The 16,504-nt window shown below is 37.2% G+C and overlaps 1 protein-coding gene across 1 annotated transcript in view; it reads right to left on the bottom strand.

Moving 5' to 3' along the window:
* Window positions 1-1,396: 1,396 nt before the first annotated feature.
* The window catches only part of l(3)80Fj (lethal (3) 80Fj), a 107,084-nt gene continuing 91,976 nt past the window's right edge, over window positions 1,397-16,504 (bottom strand). Inside the window, exons 34-43 of the mRNA XM_083128337.1 lie at window positions 15,769-16,011; window positions 13,751-14,020; window positions 12,019-12,132; window positions 11,510-11,740; window positions 10,285-10,482; window positions 8,401-8,608; window positions 5,023-5,171; window positions 4,781-4,885; window positions 3,661-3,882; window positions 1,397-2,473 (exon numbers count right to left, since the gene is read on the bottom strand). Of these exons, the coding sequence (XP_082984463.1) occupies window positions 2,345-2,473; window positions 3,661-3,882; window positions 4,781-4,885; window positions 5,023-5,171; window positions 8,401-8,608; window positions 10,285-10,482; window positions 11,510-11,740; window positions 12,019-12,132; window positions 13,751-14,020; window positions 15,769-16,011 (1,869 nt within the window). The 3' untranslated portion in view covers window positions 1,397-2,344. The remainder of the gene's footprint in view (window positions 2,474-3,660; window positions 3,883-4,780; window positions 4,886-5,022; window positions 5,172-8,400; window positions 8,609-10,284; window positions 10,483-11,509; window positions 11,741-12,018; window positions 12,133-13,750; window positions 14,021-15,768; window positions 16,012-16,504) is intronic.

Raw genomic sequence — 16,504 nt, 5'->3', positions numbered from 1 at the left:
GTGAAAGTTGAAACATTGTTTTTACTAATCATTCCAGGTATGTTTTTTATAGCTATTTTACATCACAACATATTACTTACCTATAGTAGTTGAAAAAACATGAAACGCATTGATGTTATGATCCACTTCACTAAGGATCTTTCTGGGGGGGGTTTGCGTAGAGGAGATGCAAAGCTGGAAAACAGGAACTGATGCAGTGGCAGCCATTATTATAATTTGTTAGGAGGATAAATGCAACTCAATTCAGTTTGGATATTGTAGCAATCTTCCAGCCAGCAAAGGCATCATTGTAGGATGCTCCTTATGATTGTTAACTACAGTGAAACCCCGATTTTACATTTTCCCGCATTATACATTCAATTTTGATGGTCCCAACACAAAATGTTATAAAATTTACCTCAATTATACATTTTCCTGCATTTCAAGTTCTTGCAGCTTGGTCCCCAGAAAAACGTAAAATCGAGGTTCCACTGTATTCATCACAATCCCCAACATTGTGGTTCTATCTCTCTCTCTCTCCCCACATATGGTACACAACTACATAAGGGATAGAATGAGAAAGAGTGCCAGAAGGGCGAAGGCCTTTGGTGCAGTCAAAATGTAGACTTTGTTTTGTGAAGGCAGTGATAACATGATCAATTGAATCTTTGACATATTCATTATAGGGTGGAACAGATTAGTTGGCACTATCAGCATTGGCCAATATAGACATATTGTTGTATGGAAATTAATCACTAATAAGGGCGGCAACATTTTCCCTGAGTTTATTGCACAATACACACATTGTACATTGGTATATTTGCAATTTTGCAGATCCTGTGCTTCTCTTGTCAAGTGAATATCTAAATACGCTACCTTCTGCTAAGGCAAAACTTATTGGCCGAGGTGGCTGTACCATTATTTTATATTGAATGTGTCTAATATTCGTAGCCACACCTAAATCCTTCATATGAATCTACAAATTAGTGCTTGCAATCTGTGACTGGGCATTCTTGTTCGAATCACTTGATCTATGTTTGACGAGGAAGAAAAGCAAAAGTGGAATCTGTGTACACACATTAAGAATCCTTGCTTAGTGATTACGAATTCATGTCCACATTTGTGTGTATAAAGTAAAATACATATGCTAAATAGTCTTCTCAAAACTTATTGTACAGATTGACTGGTAGTAAGGTAGGTCTGAATTAGCACATTTACAATGGAACATAATTGTGCTGCTTTTTCTGGGTTAAATAAATTATTGTGTATGGAACAAAAGTTCTAGCAAGACCATCTTACCTTTTTTTGTATAAAAAATTCAGGTTTCCTTGAAGAGGAGCTACTTTTTCTTATTACTACAAATTAACACCTTTACTACCACGAGGGTAGTATCATTGGTACTGAGAATAAAACAATATTGGATGTCAGTCTCTGTATTACCAGTTATCGGTTGCTCTGATTTCAGGAGTGGGATTATTCATAGTGATAAATACAACATACATACATGTATGCACAAATTACAAACACACTAGCATAAAAAAAAAGAGGGGCACTTCCAAGGGATTCAATCTCTCATTGTTCCTAGTTTTGCTTCAAGCATCGTTGCTCTTAAAATAAAACATGTTTGTGCACTATACCACTGATAGTTTCATTTCCCTTATTCTCAAACTCGAATTACTATAAACAAAAGTCTCTTAACTCGCTACATTTCTCAATTGTCGATGAATGGAAAATTACAAAGCAAAATAATTACAAAAATACAATAACATTAACACATTCAGAGTGGAATAAGAGTTGAGTGTAACTGCAAAGATTTCAGCTGTCTAATCTATAGATCTATGTGTGTACTATAATACTTGTAAAACCAAACAATTAGTGAAAGCACCAAACTCAAGCATTTACATTGCAATTACATGCAGTTTACTTTCTCTGCATTCAAAAAAGCTTTAAAATATTTTAATGCTTGCAGTAAAAACAAGTGACTAGTTTTGCAATCCTGTAATAGCAAAATCAAAGAAAAAGCCACAACATGTCCTTTAGCTCATAATCAGCGCTGCTCGTGAAACATACTTTAGCAAAACTTCTTCACGGAAACAGGAGAGATTGAACCACCCAGAAGTGCCCCAATTCATGACACTGCAGACGAGTGCCATGAACGTACAAAACACCTATGGTTAGTATCACAATTGCTGTACAAGTACCATAAAACATCAAATGCGTAGGTCTCTGTCAATTGCACTGTCCACGCTGGAGGGAAACTACGCAGTTTCCACTCGAATGCCGAAAAACTAAACTGGCAGAAGAAACAGCTGTTTCTTGATCCCTGCTTATAGTTAGGTATCCCCCACTCCTGGATACAATCCAATCAAGTAAGAAGCGTGTCATCGAGTTCCTCATCCTTCCCTTCTGGTTGATTGGCAACTTTACGCAAGACTTTGCTCACGACATCGCTTAGTGACTCTCGGGCTCCTGGATCCAGCAAATTTAAACAACGCTGCAACAGAAAAACAATAATCAATAAACACTATTAAATGATTACGAGATTAATGTATGAGGGGCAGTCAAATGAAAACCGAACACCCGCTACAAAGTGACAATGGAGTTCGTTTTATTCAAAAGTAATTGCCACAAGTGTTAAGACGTTTATCCCACTGGGAGACGAGACGATCAATTCCAGTCTTGTAGAAAGAGGTAGGTTGCTGACGGATCCACAACCTCACCCACTGTCCTCACCCTCGTCCAAATGAAACTGACATCCATGAATGTCTTTCTTCAGGTCACCAAAAATGTGGAAGTGACAAGGGGAAAGATCGGGGCTGTATGGAGGATGTTCAAGCGTTTCCCAGCCAAATGTCTGAAGCTTACCCCTCACCAGATTGGCAGTATGGGGACGGGCATTATCATGCAAAAGGATGATTCCGTCCGACAGCATTCCAGGGCATCTTGACTTTTTCAGAACTGCAGGTGATCTTTGATAATGGCATGCACAGAGCCATGACTAATGCCAACCTGAACACGAATTTCTTCCTCTGTGATTTGTTGGTCTTCCCGGATCAGACCATCGATCCTCGCAATCACATCAGGCATAATGGCTCGATGGGCCTGTCCCGGGCGCGGATCATCTTGCAGTGATGTGCGTCCTTCGCGGAATCTCTTCTGCCACTCGTGCACACTTGTCAGGCACATGCTGTGTTCGCCATACACTGCTGACATGGGACGATGAATTTTGCGTGTTCCATCACCCTCAGCCACCAAGAAATGAACCACACCTCTCTGCTCTTCTTTGCTTGCCTCCATTTCCAATGCTGGACGAACACACTTTTCACTACGCTCACCTCCTGAGCAATGACGAAGCAACTATATGGACCTGTGCGTTTTCACTATGCATTTCTCCTACCCTACAGATGTCAGTATCAATATGTAACAACAGTGTTGCCATCTTTTGTGAGGAATGTGTTTTATGGTGGGTGTTCGGTTTTCATTTGACTGCCCCTCATACTTTCACCAAAAGTGATTTAATTTGCAATTTAAATCAATCCACCTAGGTGAAAGGTGGTATCAGCTTGGCTCTATTAAAAAGAACAGAACATTTTTATATGAAATTTCCAAAAAAAAGAAACCAACTGTGAGCAATCCTGGAAGGAGGAAAGTAAATGGAAATTTAGAAAAAAACAACCATACCTGCTGCACCTCATCTCCATGCCTCAATCGCAATACAGCCACCAAAGCGATCTCACTGTTTGCCTTAACAATTGTGTTCTTCTCCTTTGTACCATTAACCAGCATTGGTATAACCAGCCGAAGCAACTCTGGCACCAGTTGATTTGGAGGAATGCATTTCGCCAGGTGGAAACACACCCGAGCCAGCAACTGTTTCACCTCATTACTTCCGTGATTCATTGACTGCAAGAAAAGTTACATCAGGTGTGATTTAAAGCTAAATACAGGAATACTATAAATGATTCAACGGATTTCAAAACACTGTATTTTCCATTACAGCAATACCAATTTTGTGTGCATGCACTACCAACACTGATGTGATGTCTGTTTATAATCACAGAGAATATAAGTGAACATGTTGTATTGTAACTGGGAAATGGGGGATTTTGATCCTTAAGAGAATAATTGGCCAGTAAATAACATATACCGCAAGACTGCATTGGTTACTAGCATTTGGCAATTTCAGTCAAGATGCTAGCACTCCACCACATAATATGCTTTGTGATAAGGGGTTATACAGTAGACTCGTGATTAACAAGAGGCTCCGGGTTAACCGAGGGAGTGGTTGGAAAACATCTCGCTTCATAACGCACCCCCTGTTTGTTCGAGTCAAGACACCGTCTGCACTGCACGTGATCATTACATTGTTGGTGTATCCGATTGTTACGGTGGTGTTTAAGTCTGTGCAGGCCTATTCTAAGCGGAAAAAGTAATCTCAATTATGTTGTACTAGTAATAGATAATTACTATACAGTTTTTAGTGTTGTTTTGTTATTTAAGACCTATTAGTACATTATCTCCGTATTATCAGAGTTTTTCCTTATCCGAGGTAATCTCGGTCCCAATTAGCTCGGATAATCGTAAGTCTACTGTATTAAGCAGGTGTTCATTTCCTCCCTTTCTTCACACAAAATGGAGAATATGTTCCCAAAGATTGAGAAACTAGTATGCTCAGTTTTATTCCTATGACCCATGGTGTAACTGATAATATGAGCCTAAAAGAATCCCAGATTTGTCTTATGAATTGGTGTGCGTGAGCAAATAAAGTAAGTGAAGAAAAGAACAGATACTTTCGACTCACCCTTATAAAAGGTGTCAGCAGCTGTTGAGGCAAAGGCTGATTTGTAAGCATCAAATGCTGGAATAGGTAGCCACATCCTCTGACACCATTCATTGCAATTGGCACCTGTAAATAAACAATACTTTCTTTACAAAACTTGCAAATACATTTCAAACACACTTTTGCTTCACTTTGAACACTGAACAAGCTGCTCTTGAATTACTGTATTTTGCATTAAGTCTAAGTAAAAAGAATTAACTTACCCGATCTGCCATAAGGCTTGCTAGCAAAACCCGTATTATCTTCTCCTTGTATTCATCAACATATACAATGTCGGTGGCTTCCTTCAATGCAACAAATAAAGCTGCACTTCTACCATGTCTTAAGGTCCAATCCAATGAGAGATCATGAGCTGAAATAGCCAATATTTATTAATTAGAAACTAAAGCTGAAACATACTTTGAAATTAGGCAAACAATTGTGGATTTATTACAAGCTGTTAGTGACAGATACCAGGCAAATTGTCCGTGGCAATATATTCACCCAGTCACGAACACTTCTGGACAATGGAAGGAGCACGCTACTGTATGAGGGGGCACCCAAAAGAAACTGGAATTTTGTAATAAAATATTGTGTACTTATTTTTAGGTGATACATATTTAAACTCCTTCAAAGTACCGTCCATTTGATGCAATGCACCGGTTTAAACATGTTTTCCACTTTTCGAAGCAGTCCTGAAACTCTTGCAAAGTGATGCCTTTTAATGCCTCCGTCGTTTGTTTTTTCTTCTTCACCTCTTCCATGCCTGCAAAATATTTTCCTTTGACGACTTTTTTCATTTGGGGGAATAAAAATAAAAAAAGTCGCACGGAGCGAGATCGGGTGAATATGGCAGGTAGATAAGCTGGGCCATGCTGTGTTAGGTTAAAAATTGTTTGACACTTGAGGCTTTGTGCATTGGCACGTTGTCGTGGTTTTCGTCTCACCGCATCACACAAACGTTTCAGAATTTGTAGGTCAAACACCTGGTTAACAGTTTGACCGTTAGGAACGAATTCTGTGAACAAATGCAGTTTGCATCGAAGAAAGAAATCACCATCGTCTTGACATGTTGCACTAGGCAAATTTGTCTGCAAGTGACAATTCACTATTCCTGAAGCGAGAAAATCACTGGTAAACTTGTGTCTTCCCCCAGAGCAGCTTCCTTGCAAGCTGTTTGAAGCATTACAACTGTTGCCCCTGCTGTTTTCCGTAACAGAAAATAGAACATTTGTGCCGTGTTTGTTCAAAGTTTTCAGCCATCACAAAAATCCACGAACAAGCAAGAGGTGCTTAACAAAACAATGTACTACGTGGCACCACAATTTCACTTGATGATGCCAGTCGGCAGACTGATGCAGAAGGAGTACAGGCAAATTATATTTATGTACAGTTGTAATTTGGGTAGCATCCTAATTCCAATTATCAGATATTGGATATCAATTTTGAATTGATAGGCCACTAATATATAGGCATCTTGTCATTCTCAAAAACTGGTACAAACAAGTCATAGATAACACTGTTATCAAAATGTAATAATATCATGGTAAGAAAGAACAGAATCTATTACCTAGTAAGTATAGTGGAACCACAAACAAAAAAGCCTACTTCCTTATGGCCAGATTTGAACGGAAGAAAGGGAAGTTACACAGAGGCTTTTCGCCGAAGGTTCTTTTCCTTGTGGTCGCACTATACAACTGCTATGGGCTTATTTTCAATATCGATATGGTTGTTTAAATTATTATTATTATTATTATTATTTTGCAAAAGTGGAGCAAAAGTAGCAGCTGCAGCAAAGCTACTCTTAAAATGTAGCACTGTTTCTGGGCTATTAAAACCAGACTTGTTAACTTCCAGTGAGATCGTTACAAATCATAAGTGTCTGTGACTGTATTATGCAATGTGAAATTTAAAAATTAAACAAAATGCCAATGAAGCAGCCAATAACCTCTGTATTAGTACAATTATATTGAGTCACGACATAAATGTGTGAGGACACAAATCAAAATGGCAGTGAGTAATTACCGTATTTACTCATGTATAATGCATGGAATAATTCGGACAGCCAACATGAACCCATGCATGTTTTCACTATGTCACAGCATATAATGCTTATATACGTATATACATATATACAGGCACAAATATAAATTAAATTAGTAATATTAATTTTTAAAAAAAATAAATAAGAAATGGCCGTTTCCTATGATTTTCACTTTGTATTGGAGTGTTTTAAGACTCTGAGAAAAGCAACACTATTCTTGTAGAATTCGACCATGCTCCTCCTGTCACATTGGGGGGCGTATCAGTGGTATTTGTCTGTCGCGAAAGAAATAATGGAAAATAACTTCCCGAGTGCTGCAAATTTATAATGTAATTTTGATCTTCGTTTCTTCTACTACAGAATAAACAAGGTCGTTACAAAAGTGAAAGCTTGGAGATGCTAAACAGTGGGGGAGAGCGTGAAGGTGGTGTGGGTTGGTGACTCATTGTATACACAAGACAATATTCTACTCTTGGTCCACATAGTAACAGCTTTACTAAGGAAGCCATTTCTTGAGCCTGAATTGTACTGCACATTACATATGAGATATAATTGTTTGTCGCTTTTCCTCATCAAAAACCAGGCTGTGCATTATACGCACATAAATATGATAAAATCTACACATTCCGCTGCATGTCCATTATTTTTATATTGTTTTCTATCAACATTGTTGAATCGATGAAACTGAATCATGAATTGATGAAATAGAAGATATCTTTTCTAGCATTTCAACCAAGGCCATCAGTCTCTTTCTAGAAAAATCTAGTAATAAGTGCTATGAAAGCTGGTTTGAGTAAATTACAGCATACTAGACATGGGACGGATTTAATTGGTATCTGCCAATACAAGCATATCAGTGTATTGGTAAAATTGCTTAGTATTGGATTTTTTAAACAAAAATCAATGTTTCTATGTATTGCCTGCAACTCGTTGCAAAAATTCTGACATTTTGTTATTATTTTATGAATATAAAAGTACAATTAATATACATTTTTTTTTGTAAAATAACTGCCAAATACAGTTTGCTTTCTACGGCAAAACCCATAAATATCATATTACATACATTAAGCAAGGAGGTGAATGAACCAGGGTTTCATGGAAAATTTGCAATTTCGTATCTGATTGGTAGAATATCAACTGTGAGCAAAGGAAAAAAAATCATAGGATGTACTAAAGGACTAACAAATATTTATCATACCAGAAGCCAAGCTTTTGTACACCTCACATTTCTGCCTTCATAACATCTCTACATCATACATTATAAATGTATAAGTGATTATATTGTCTCAGGTTGTGCACGGTATGCAAATATTCCTAAACAAGAGAAACAAAGCTAAACATATCTAATACCTAACTTAAACAATTACAGTGGAACCCAAATTTTATGTTCCCAGATTTTACATTTTCCTGAATTATACGTTAAAATTCTCATAAACTCAATAAATCTACATTACAAAATTTTGATGAATTTTACAGGTTCCTGCATTTTTTTAAGTCTGGTTCCCTGAAAAACATAATATCAAGGTTTTCCACTGTAATACAATGCAAAAGTACTCACACAACAGGTGATCCGTTACGATAACATCCAACTGATCTGGAGTCAGCCAGCGACAGAGAGCTCCCAAACACCCAGCCGCAGCCAATCGAGTTACATCCTCGTGATGACCTAACATGTTGGTTAAGGTTTGCAACACTGACTTCCTCAGTTGTTCGGTCATCTTGTCTCCTGCAGGAGTTATCACACCACGCAAAGCTTGAAGCATAGTCTCTCTATAAAATAAAAAACTAAACTGTTACAAAAAAAATACATCTATATATTAACCGTATGGATTTTTCTAATGTCCTTCATCCATTCTGCCGGATGAAGTCTCAACAAATCCAGAACACAAACTGTCCCTTTATCTATTTTAGAATTACTCTCATATCCTTCATCTGTGCCAGGAGTAGAAAAAATACAGGGTGCCCTGTTGCAATGGTGCCTGAATTTTTTTTAATTCAGTTCTAATATTTCGACTTCGCTTATGGAAATGTCCATTACTTTTTTTTTTAATAACTAGTATAGTATGTGCTTTTTTAAGGTTTGTGTGTTTTCTGTATCATGTGTATCATTAAACCAGAGTAATAAATGCCATTATAGATTTTTGCAGTGTTACTAAACGAATTTTAAAATCTGCAGCTATATGGTAGAGTCAGCCATATATTAGAATATGTAGCATAGTTATTCATGCCCGGCTCCTGAGAAAAAGGGGCTGGAGCCTGAATTATTTAGTATTTTTCTTTCTATCTGTGCTTTCTGTATTCTTTGTATTCTTCTTTGGTGCCCTTTGAACTTTGAGGACCATCCCTTCCAAGAGACTATTCCACTGGGCAACACGGTCAGCACATCCGAGTCTCTCAGCAGCTGTTTTCTGGCTTCTGCGACTACGTCAGAGCTCAGACCGCGTATCTGACCCAGGACCTCCTGCACCAAACACGAGAGCACTTAAACATTTGGCTAGCACGAGCTGTATTTCAGCCATTCCAGAAAGTTTATGCAAATCAAAAGTAACATTGGAAATATCAAGGGAATTAACAAATATTACCACTAATAACTACTACTTAAGGCATTAAAATAAAAACAGTCTGAGAAAATAATGATGTAACCCTTTACTACTAGCATTAGGTGTAGGTCATAAAAATTACCTTGGTTTTTCACATTTCAAGTTTTCATGCATGGTGCAATTCAATGTCCCTAATAATAACTAACCTAGAGGTTTATAGAGATGGCCAAAAATTTCAGATGACGGACATGCAGATTTGAACCTGTCATACCAGTTTAAAAAACAATGGATAATTTGAATTATCTTGATAATTTTTAGAATCCAGATAATTTTGATATTTGAATATCAAGATACACTGAAATCTCAATTTTAAGTTCCTGGATTTTACATTTTCTCACACAGATGTCACTGTATTCAATACATATCCAATATCCAGTTAGTGTGTTGTCACCTAATCTATAAACACTCAACCTTAGTTTATCTGCAAGACGAAATAACTATCTTAATAGCCCAGTCTAGTTTGCTGCATGTTTTGACACTAGGTGTAGCATCCTGTGTGAGGCTGGTGCAAGCAAATTGTGTTAACCAGGTAGATGCTGTATAGAAGAAAAGCTGTATTCAAGCTGAGAAGATTCAACAAATGCCTGTCTACTGCTTTGGTTTGATTGGTTAACACGTACCATGTGACTGTACACATCTCCAGACCATAGTGTAAATGGTGACGACACCAAGTGAACTAAGTAGATGGCTTGGTTTTGCAACTTGTAACCAATTAAGACACGTGAATGCAAAGTAAGTCAAAAAGTGGAGCAAACTAGACAGTGCTAATTACGGTCTTCCTCATTATCTTTGTCCGAATGATTGTAGTGCCCTCAGGCAGTCTGTGAAGAATTATGTACGACTTGCCTTATGGCAGGATCATCAGATGTTCGCACTCCCATGTGAAGTTCTGTGAAAAGGGGATCTGCTCTGGTGTGGATCACAATCAGGTGGCTGAGGGCATTAGCTGCTTTCAGTCGTACCTGGCGATTTGAATCATTCAGAGCCTTTAGAAAAGTAGTTTGCAGTTGAGGAAGGAACTGTTTCAGCATTACGCCTACCTAAAAAGAAAAAAAGAAAATAAAAAAAGGTTTATTACAAATTAATCTTCATGTATTACATGATTTCTATTTTTTAATTTATACATGCGAGGTCAGAGGGAAAAAACAGGTAAGTCAATGCTCATTGAACTCTAGAAAAATGAAATGTTAAATAGCAAAACGTTACTGAACATGTAATGAAAAGGTACAAAAATCATACGCTTTGATGAATGGAAGTGTCAAATGTACGAAACAAAAGAAAACATGTTGTAAAGTCCAATTTTTACAGATTTCACAATTGGTTTCAAAACAGATTTCCAATATTCCATTTTTGCCTATATTCAAATATCGGAAACTGGCTTCATCACGCCCTTACTTTCTGGCATTTGACTTAATGAAGTTGTCCTCTTAAATCCTCCATTAAAATCTTTTCATGCAATATAAGAATGAATGAATGATTTATTTTACTTTTAGTCTGCACAATGCAGTCCAGGGCATTTACGGGCATTTACGTGGATGAATATAAGTAAGAGAAAAAAGCTGTAGAATTTAATGACTTTGCAAAATATCAACACGAGCTGTAGATAGCACCAAAAAGCTCAAACTGGGTAATGCTGTTCTAATTAACTGCTCCATCAAAAATTAACAGAATTACTAGCTGATACCGATGTATTGGTAATGGCTGATACCAGTGGTATCAATCAGCATTGGAAGGCATCAGTTGGCATTTTGGTCTTTTGTGAGGCTTGCAAAAATGCATCACAACACTTCCGTGTGGAGTGTAATTACATAACATATACTCTCATATTCTGATTAAATTCTTGAACATTTTAAAGCTAAACTCTTTGTAAATTTATGTATATAATTGGAGTGGAAGCACACCAATATTAAATATTAATCACTATTTTGAACAACTTCAATTGTTACAATTTTCAACCATCAGTATCAGTGGGAATCTGTAACAGTATCAGTACAGGCATCAATTCAAATTAATCAACCCTAATAATTACTATTTCATTACTACAACATACTCCAATTTTCACTGTACCTTAGCTAAGAGCAATGCTAGTGTCTCCAAGACAGCAGCTTTTACGTTCCAGTTGAATCTGTCACCAAGGATACGGATGAGAGGTCCCGTAATATGAACGACCGACGGCTGTAAGGCTTCGGCGCTCGTTAAGCGGATCACCTCTCCCAAGCCTTGAGCTGCCTGTTCCTTAACCTCTGGAAGCCCGTTCAGGATGGCCTCTCGGAATATTGGCAATATGGGAGTGATGCCCTGAAAATAAAACAAATATTAGTAATTTAAAATCCACAAATTTAACAATTACTATACATTAAATAACGATGGGTGTGTACGCCACCATGAAGTAATCTGTTATTTATTTGTTTGTTGATGAAGGCATAGCTTTGAGTTTTCATCACCAAAAAGGGATTTTTTTTGTGCTTTTCAATATTTTTGCAACAACAAAACCTGAAGGAGAAATATTCATTTTTCTGCTCTATCGCTCACTGTAATACAAACGTGTATGTTACATACTTAGATAAGTCCCTTACCTTCGGCAAGCAGAAGCCTGGAAGAAGATCCTGACCCTTGAGATCACTTGCTGCAAAACGAACAGCTTGTCTGATGTCTCCAACATGGGCTGACTGCTGTGACTGATCTAATGTCTGGAAAAAAAGATAAAAATATGAATGTGTTAAGTACTAACTTTAAAAGGAAAGTATTTAAAAAGTTATCATGTATACAACTCGCACTTTTTTTCTCCAGTCCACTTCTGGTTTTCTATGTGGCTCTTCTACCTTCCTGTTTTCGGCTATGAAATATACAATGTTATAAAATTGTATCACCATGGTGGGGGAGATTATTACAGCATGCTACGATGCCAGAGGTCCTGTTAGTAATGGCCTGGATAAGAGTGTTCATTGTGAGTTTCCTTTCATCATATCATATCACTAGGGGCACATATTTTTGGTAAATAAAAAAGAAAAATTTCGGTATAAAAACAGTCGATTTCGGGTGCAAAAGTGGTAAATAAAATAAAATTTCGGTGTTATAGCGGTGAATAATCACATCAAAAGTGGTATATAAAATGACATTTTGGTTTTAAAATTGTGAATATAATCCTAAATTTGATTTAAAAACTGCATTTATTACGCAAAATAAACTTATCCCTTCTAATAGCACATTTATGTAGTTACCAGAGTATTAAGTTTATTCCTGTGTAAAGGGGTCCATTTTAGCTTCTCAAATATTTACAGCCGAATTAATCAATTTTCCGTGAATTGCATAACTCACAGGATACTTCAGACTTCAGAAAGTGTCGCGTCGGTATATAAACGGTAAATTTCATGTTTAAGAGTATATTTTGCATTTTGCAGTTCATTTCGCATTATTTCGTGACAAAAGAGGGTTGAAAAATGCACCTCACACCTTTCAGAAACATGAAAAATGAACATTACAGCATGTTATTTCATATTTCGTGTTTTCGTCAAAAACGAAATTTGCATGCCTCTACATATCACTCATCCTCATCATCACAATTAGCCAAAAGTGGTGGAGAAAGGTGTTGTAAACTAACCAAATCAATCAATCGATCAGTGTAGTTCCTGGCATTTGAGTTTCATTTTGCAGTGGAGAAGGTTATACAACACTGAACTACATAATCTACTCTCATCCCCTGATATTATTACAATAATTAAATGAAGAAGACTTTGCTGGGCAGGTCATATTACATGCATGGGAGAATACAGAAATATTTACAGGATCATTGTTGGGAAACCTGATGGCAAGAGACCTGTAGTAAGACAAGACAAAGATGGATTGACTACATTTACCCTCATGTCCAACAAATTTCAAATTCCATAAAAAAATATTATTTTTCTTACTTTCTTCTTCTCCTACTTGATAAATGAAAATGTTTTCCCCCCCAACCATAGACTCATAGCCTAATCTGCAATGAAGAAAAAATGAGCTAACATTTGTAGCTCTGGTATTTGTAGTATCAAAGAATTTAAAAAAAAAAAAAAAAATATATGGAATTTTAAATTTCCTGCTGAAAACAAGCCACACATTAGCAGCCACAAGGTAAGGGTTAAAAATAACTGAAGGCACCCAAGAGGGTATATTATAACTTCCTTAATTTTGATCCATCTGGGATCAAACCTAGATCTTTAACATTCTGTCTCACTGCCTGCCACCAAACTATTAACCCATATTCTGGTCCCCTCACAATTTCAACAAATGAAAACTATGTTGAATCATCACTGCACATCTTGCTTCACATACCTTTGTAACGGCACTCAATGCTTCCCAGCTAATTTGCAAAACATCTCTATCAGAATCCGTGAAGAGATGTATCAACCCTCGAAGAAGTTGTGGAACGTACTGAGAATAGTTGGCTTTGGTATGTCTACAGAAGGCACACAAAAGCATCACTGAGGCACGCCTACATTCCGTTCGTTCTGACTTTGTAGATTCCATTAGTTGATCCATAATGGTCCTGATTCCCACTTCATCGGTCACAGAAAGAATCACAGCTTGGCAATACTCCAGTTGCTATAATGAGAGAAAAATTTAAAGTCTAGCATTCTCTTTCATTCAATTGTTTCTGTACATACAATATTAACATATGTGACGTAATGATTGAAATTTCATTCTGAGTAGTCTGTCTCATCCATGACCCACTGTGTACATATTCGAAAGTCTTAACCATATATAATTGTGTTTCTATGAAGGTGGGATGTCAAAATTTTATTTCCTGCAAAAAGTCCTTACTCTTCCACCCAGAAAAAATCAAACATCAAGCTTCGATGACAAACATTTCTCATCTGTGTAGAAAATTCAGGGGAAAATGCAGGCTTAACCAGGACTTGAACCTGCGTGTCTAGCATACTATGCCATTGATTGCTCTACCAACTGAGCTACCAAGCCAGTCCTGGCCTTGCCTAATTTTTCTGTCACTGTTTCACCTGTATGGATCCTGTTGTGGTAGCACTGGTGGACACACTTCCACACAGGCAAAACAGTGAAGCCAGGGCTAGCTCAATTGCATGATATACCAGACCCAGGTTCGAGTCCAGGTAGGGCCTCCATTTTTCATTGAAATTTCTACATAGTACATCTGTGTGTGTCAAATTGTAAGGTAAAGTTCTCATGTGCTTGTGTTTTTTCTACATATCAACATATTTGAAAAGATTTTTCATTAAAAAAAAAAAAGTTTACAACATGCATATAATACTTCTATTCCATTGAAATTCAAGGGGATAGCACGTACATCATACCTCCATATGTATATAAATATCATGCATGCACATATACATACACATACAGAAATGAAACATCAAAAGCTGCACAGTCACATGCTAGTGGGACCAGTCAGCATTTAAAGGTTTATATTCCCAAGCTTTTACAGGTTTTTAAAACATTTTCATTAATTTTTCTTACTTTTCCAAAATTCTGAGGCCATTACAACACTTACATACAGTGCCTTTTTCGGTCGAGTCGCCCATGGAACGGTGGCTAGAAAAGTAAGATCGTGTCTGGTGGCAAACAGGATACAATATCTGCGTAACTGGAGTCGCTAGCTATGTAATGAAAGAAGCTCGTACAATTACACTGACAGTTACTATCAAAATGAGCACACACCTTGATACAAGAGGTATTGGAAATGATGTCCTCCTACATCCACACATTTATGACATCTTTAAAGGAAATTTTCACTAACACGTATCAGTTCCTCTTCCAAAATTGCTTCAATTTCCCTCCTGATATTTTCTTTCAATTCTTCTAATGTATGGTTTCAGGTTTGAAAGCTTGGTAGCTCATCACGCAGACGTCATGAAAATGTCAGTTTCTTGTGCAAGGCACCCAGAGGAATTTTTGACCGTACTTCAACGTTTCTCCTCATTAAGCACACACCGTTTTACCCTTTTCTTCTTATGAAGAACAGACCCTGAATACTTAAATTTGTTCACAGGTATCCAAACATTGTCTCTGTGCAACAGGAACATCTGGGAATTCTGCTGCTAAACGTATTTTAACTTCCCTACAAGAATTTGTAATGACGCAAGAGTCGTGCATAAAAATGCATTGTTTCAAATTGTACGTGGCATTATTAGACTGCAGAAAAACACCAGTAATACGTAAACTAAAACAACACAATCTAAAACACTTGTTAACATCTTAGCACTTCACAAACACGTGCAAATTAGTCACCAGGTATTCTGCAGACGACTTGATCGAGAAAGGCACCGTAGAATATACTACCTTATGGACAACATGCAGAATACTTTGTTCGCACAAACCTGAGCTTCTTGTGGTGTTCCTTGAGAGGCGCTCAATGCAGCCAAGAGAGCAGGAAGAATTTTATGCAGGTATTTGGTGAGGGCATCGCCTGCCACTGATGCCAGAATGGAAAGAGCCTTGGTGTTAACAGGTGGTGCTGTCAGCTGTGGCACCAAGTAAGGCAAAACCACTCGGGACTTGATAGCCATTACTTGCCTCAAGCCATCCAATGCTGATTCTGCTAGCTCTGGATCTGGATTGTTCTACAAAATTAATATTTAAGTATTAGCATGCAGTCTCTGTGAAGTCAAGTAAAAGAGACAAAATCTTGAAGACCTTCTACAAACAAAAGCACATGTATGCGAATTCATGAGAATAAAATAGACTTAATTCACATAGTCCACAAGGTGCAAAGACATTCCATCTGTCAACCAATTGGGAATAAGAAGTGTTTCACTTATGACTTGTCTCAAGTTATAACATGCAGCTAACAATGAACAGTCAAAAAGTACATCTTATCCACTATGACGTGCGAGTGCGACAGTTCAGTATCCAAAATTAAACTTGGCTATCCTATTTTTTTTTTAAATTCTACAAGAATGTGACCCATTCAAATGAATTACACTTCAAAACCAGGGTTTCTTAATGAAATGTATTTCAGGATTTGAGTGTTATAATGTATTAGGCGTAGTCCATATCTATTCAGGCAGACAAAGAAAAAATCATACCTTCATAGTCTTAGATGTTATTGAATTA

Source organism: Lepisma saccharinum, chromosome 9 (genome assembly GCF_977018435.1).
Source record: "Lepisma saccharinum chromosome 9, izLepSacc3.1, whole genome shotgun sequence".
Classification (NCBI taxonomy): Eukaryota; Metazoa; Arthropoda; class Insecta; order Zygentoma; family Lepismatidae; genus Lepisma; species Lepisma saccharinum.
Note: the sequence above shows the minus strand (reverse complement) of the source record. Positions and strands in the feature narration are given on the sequence as shown.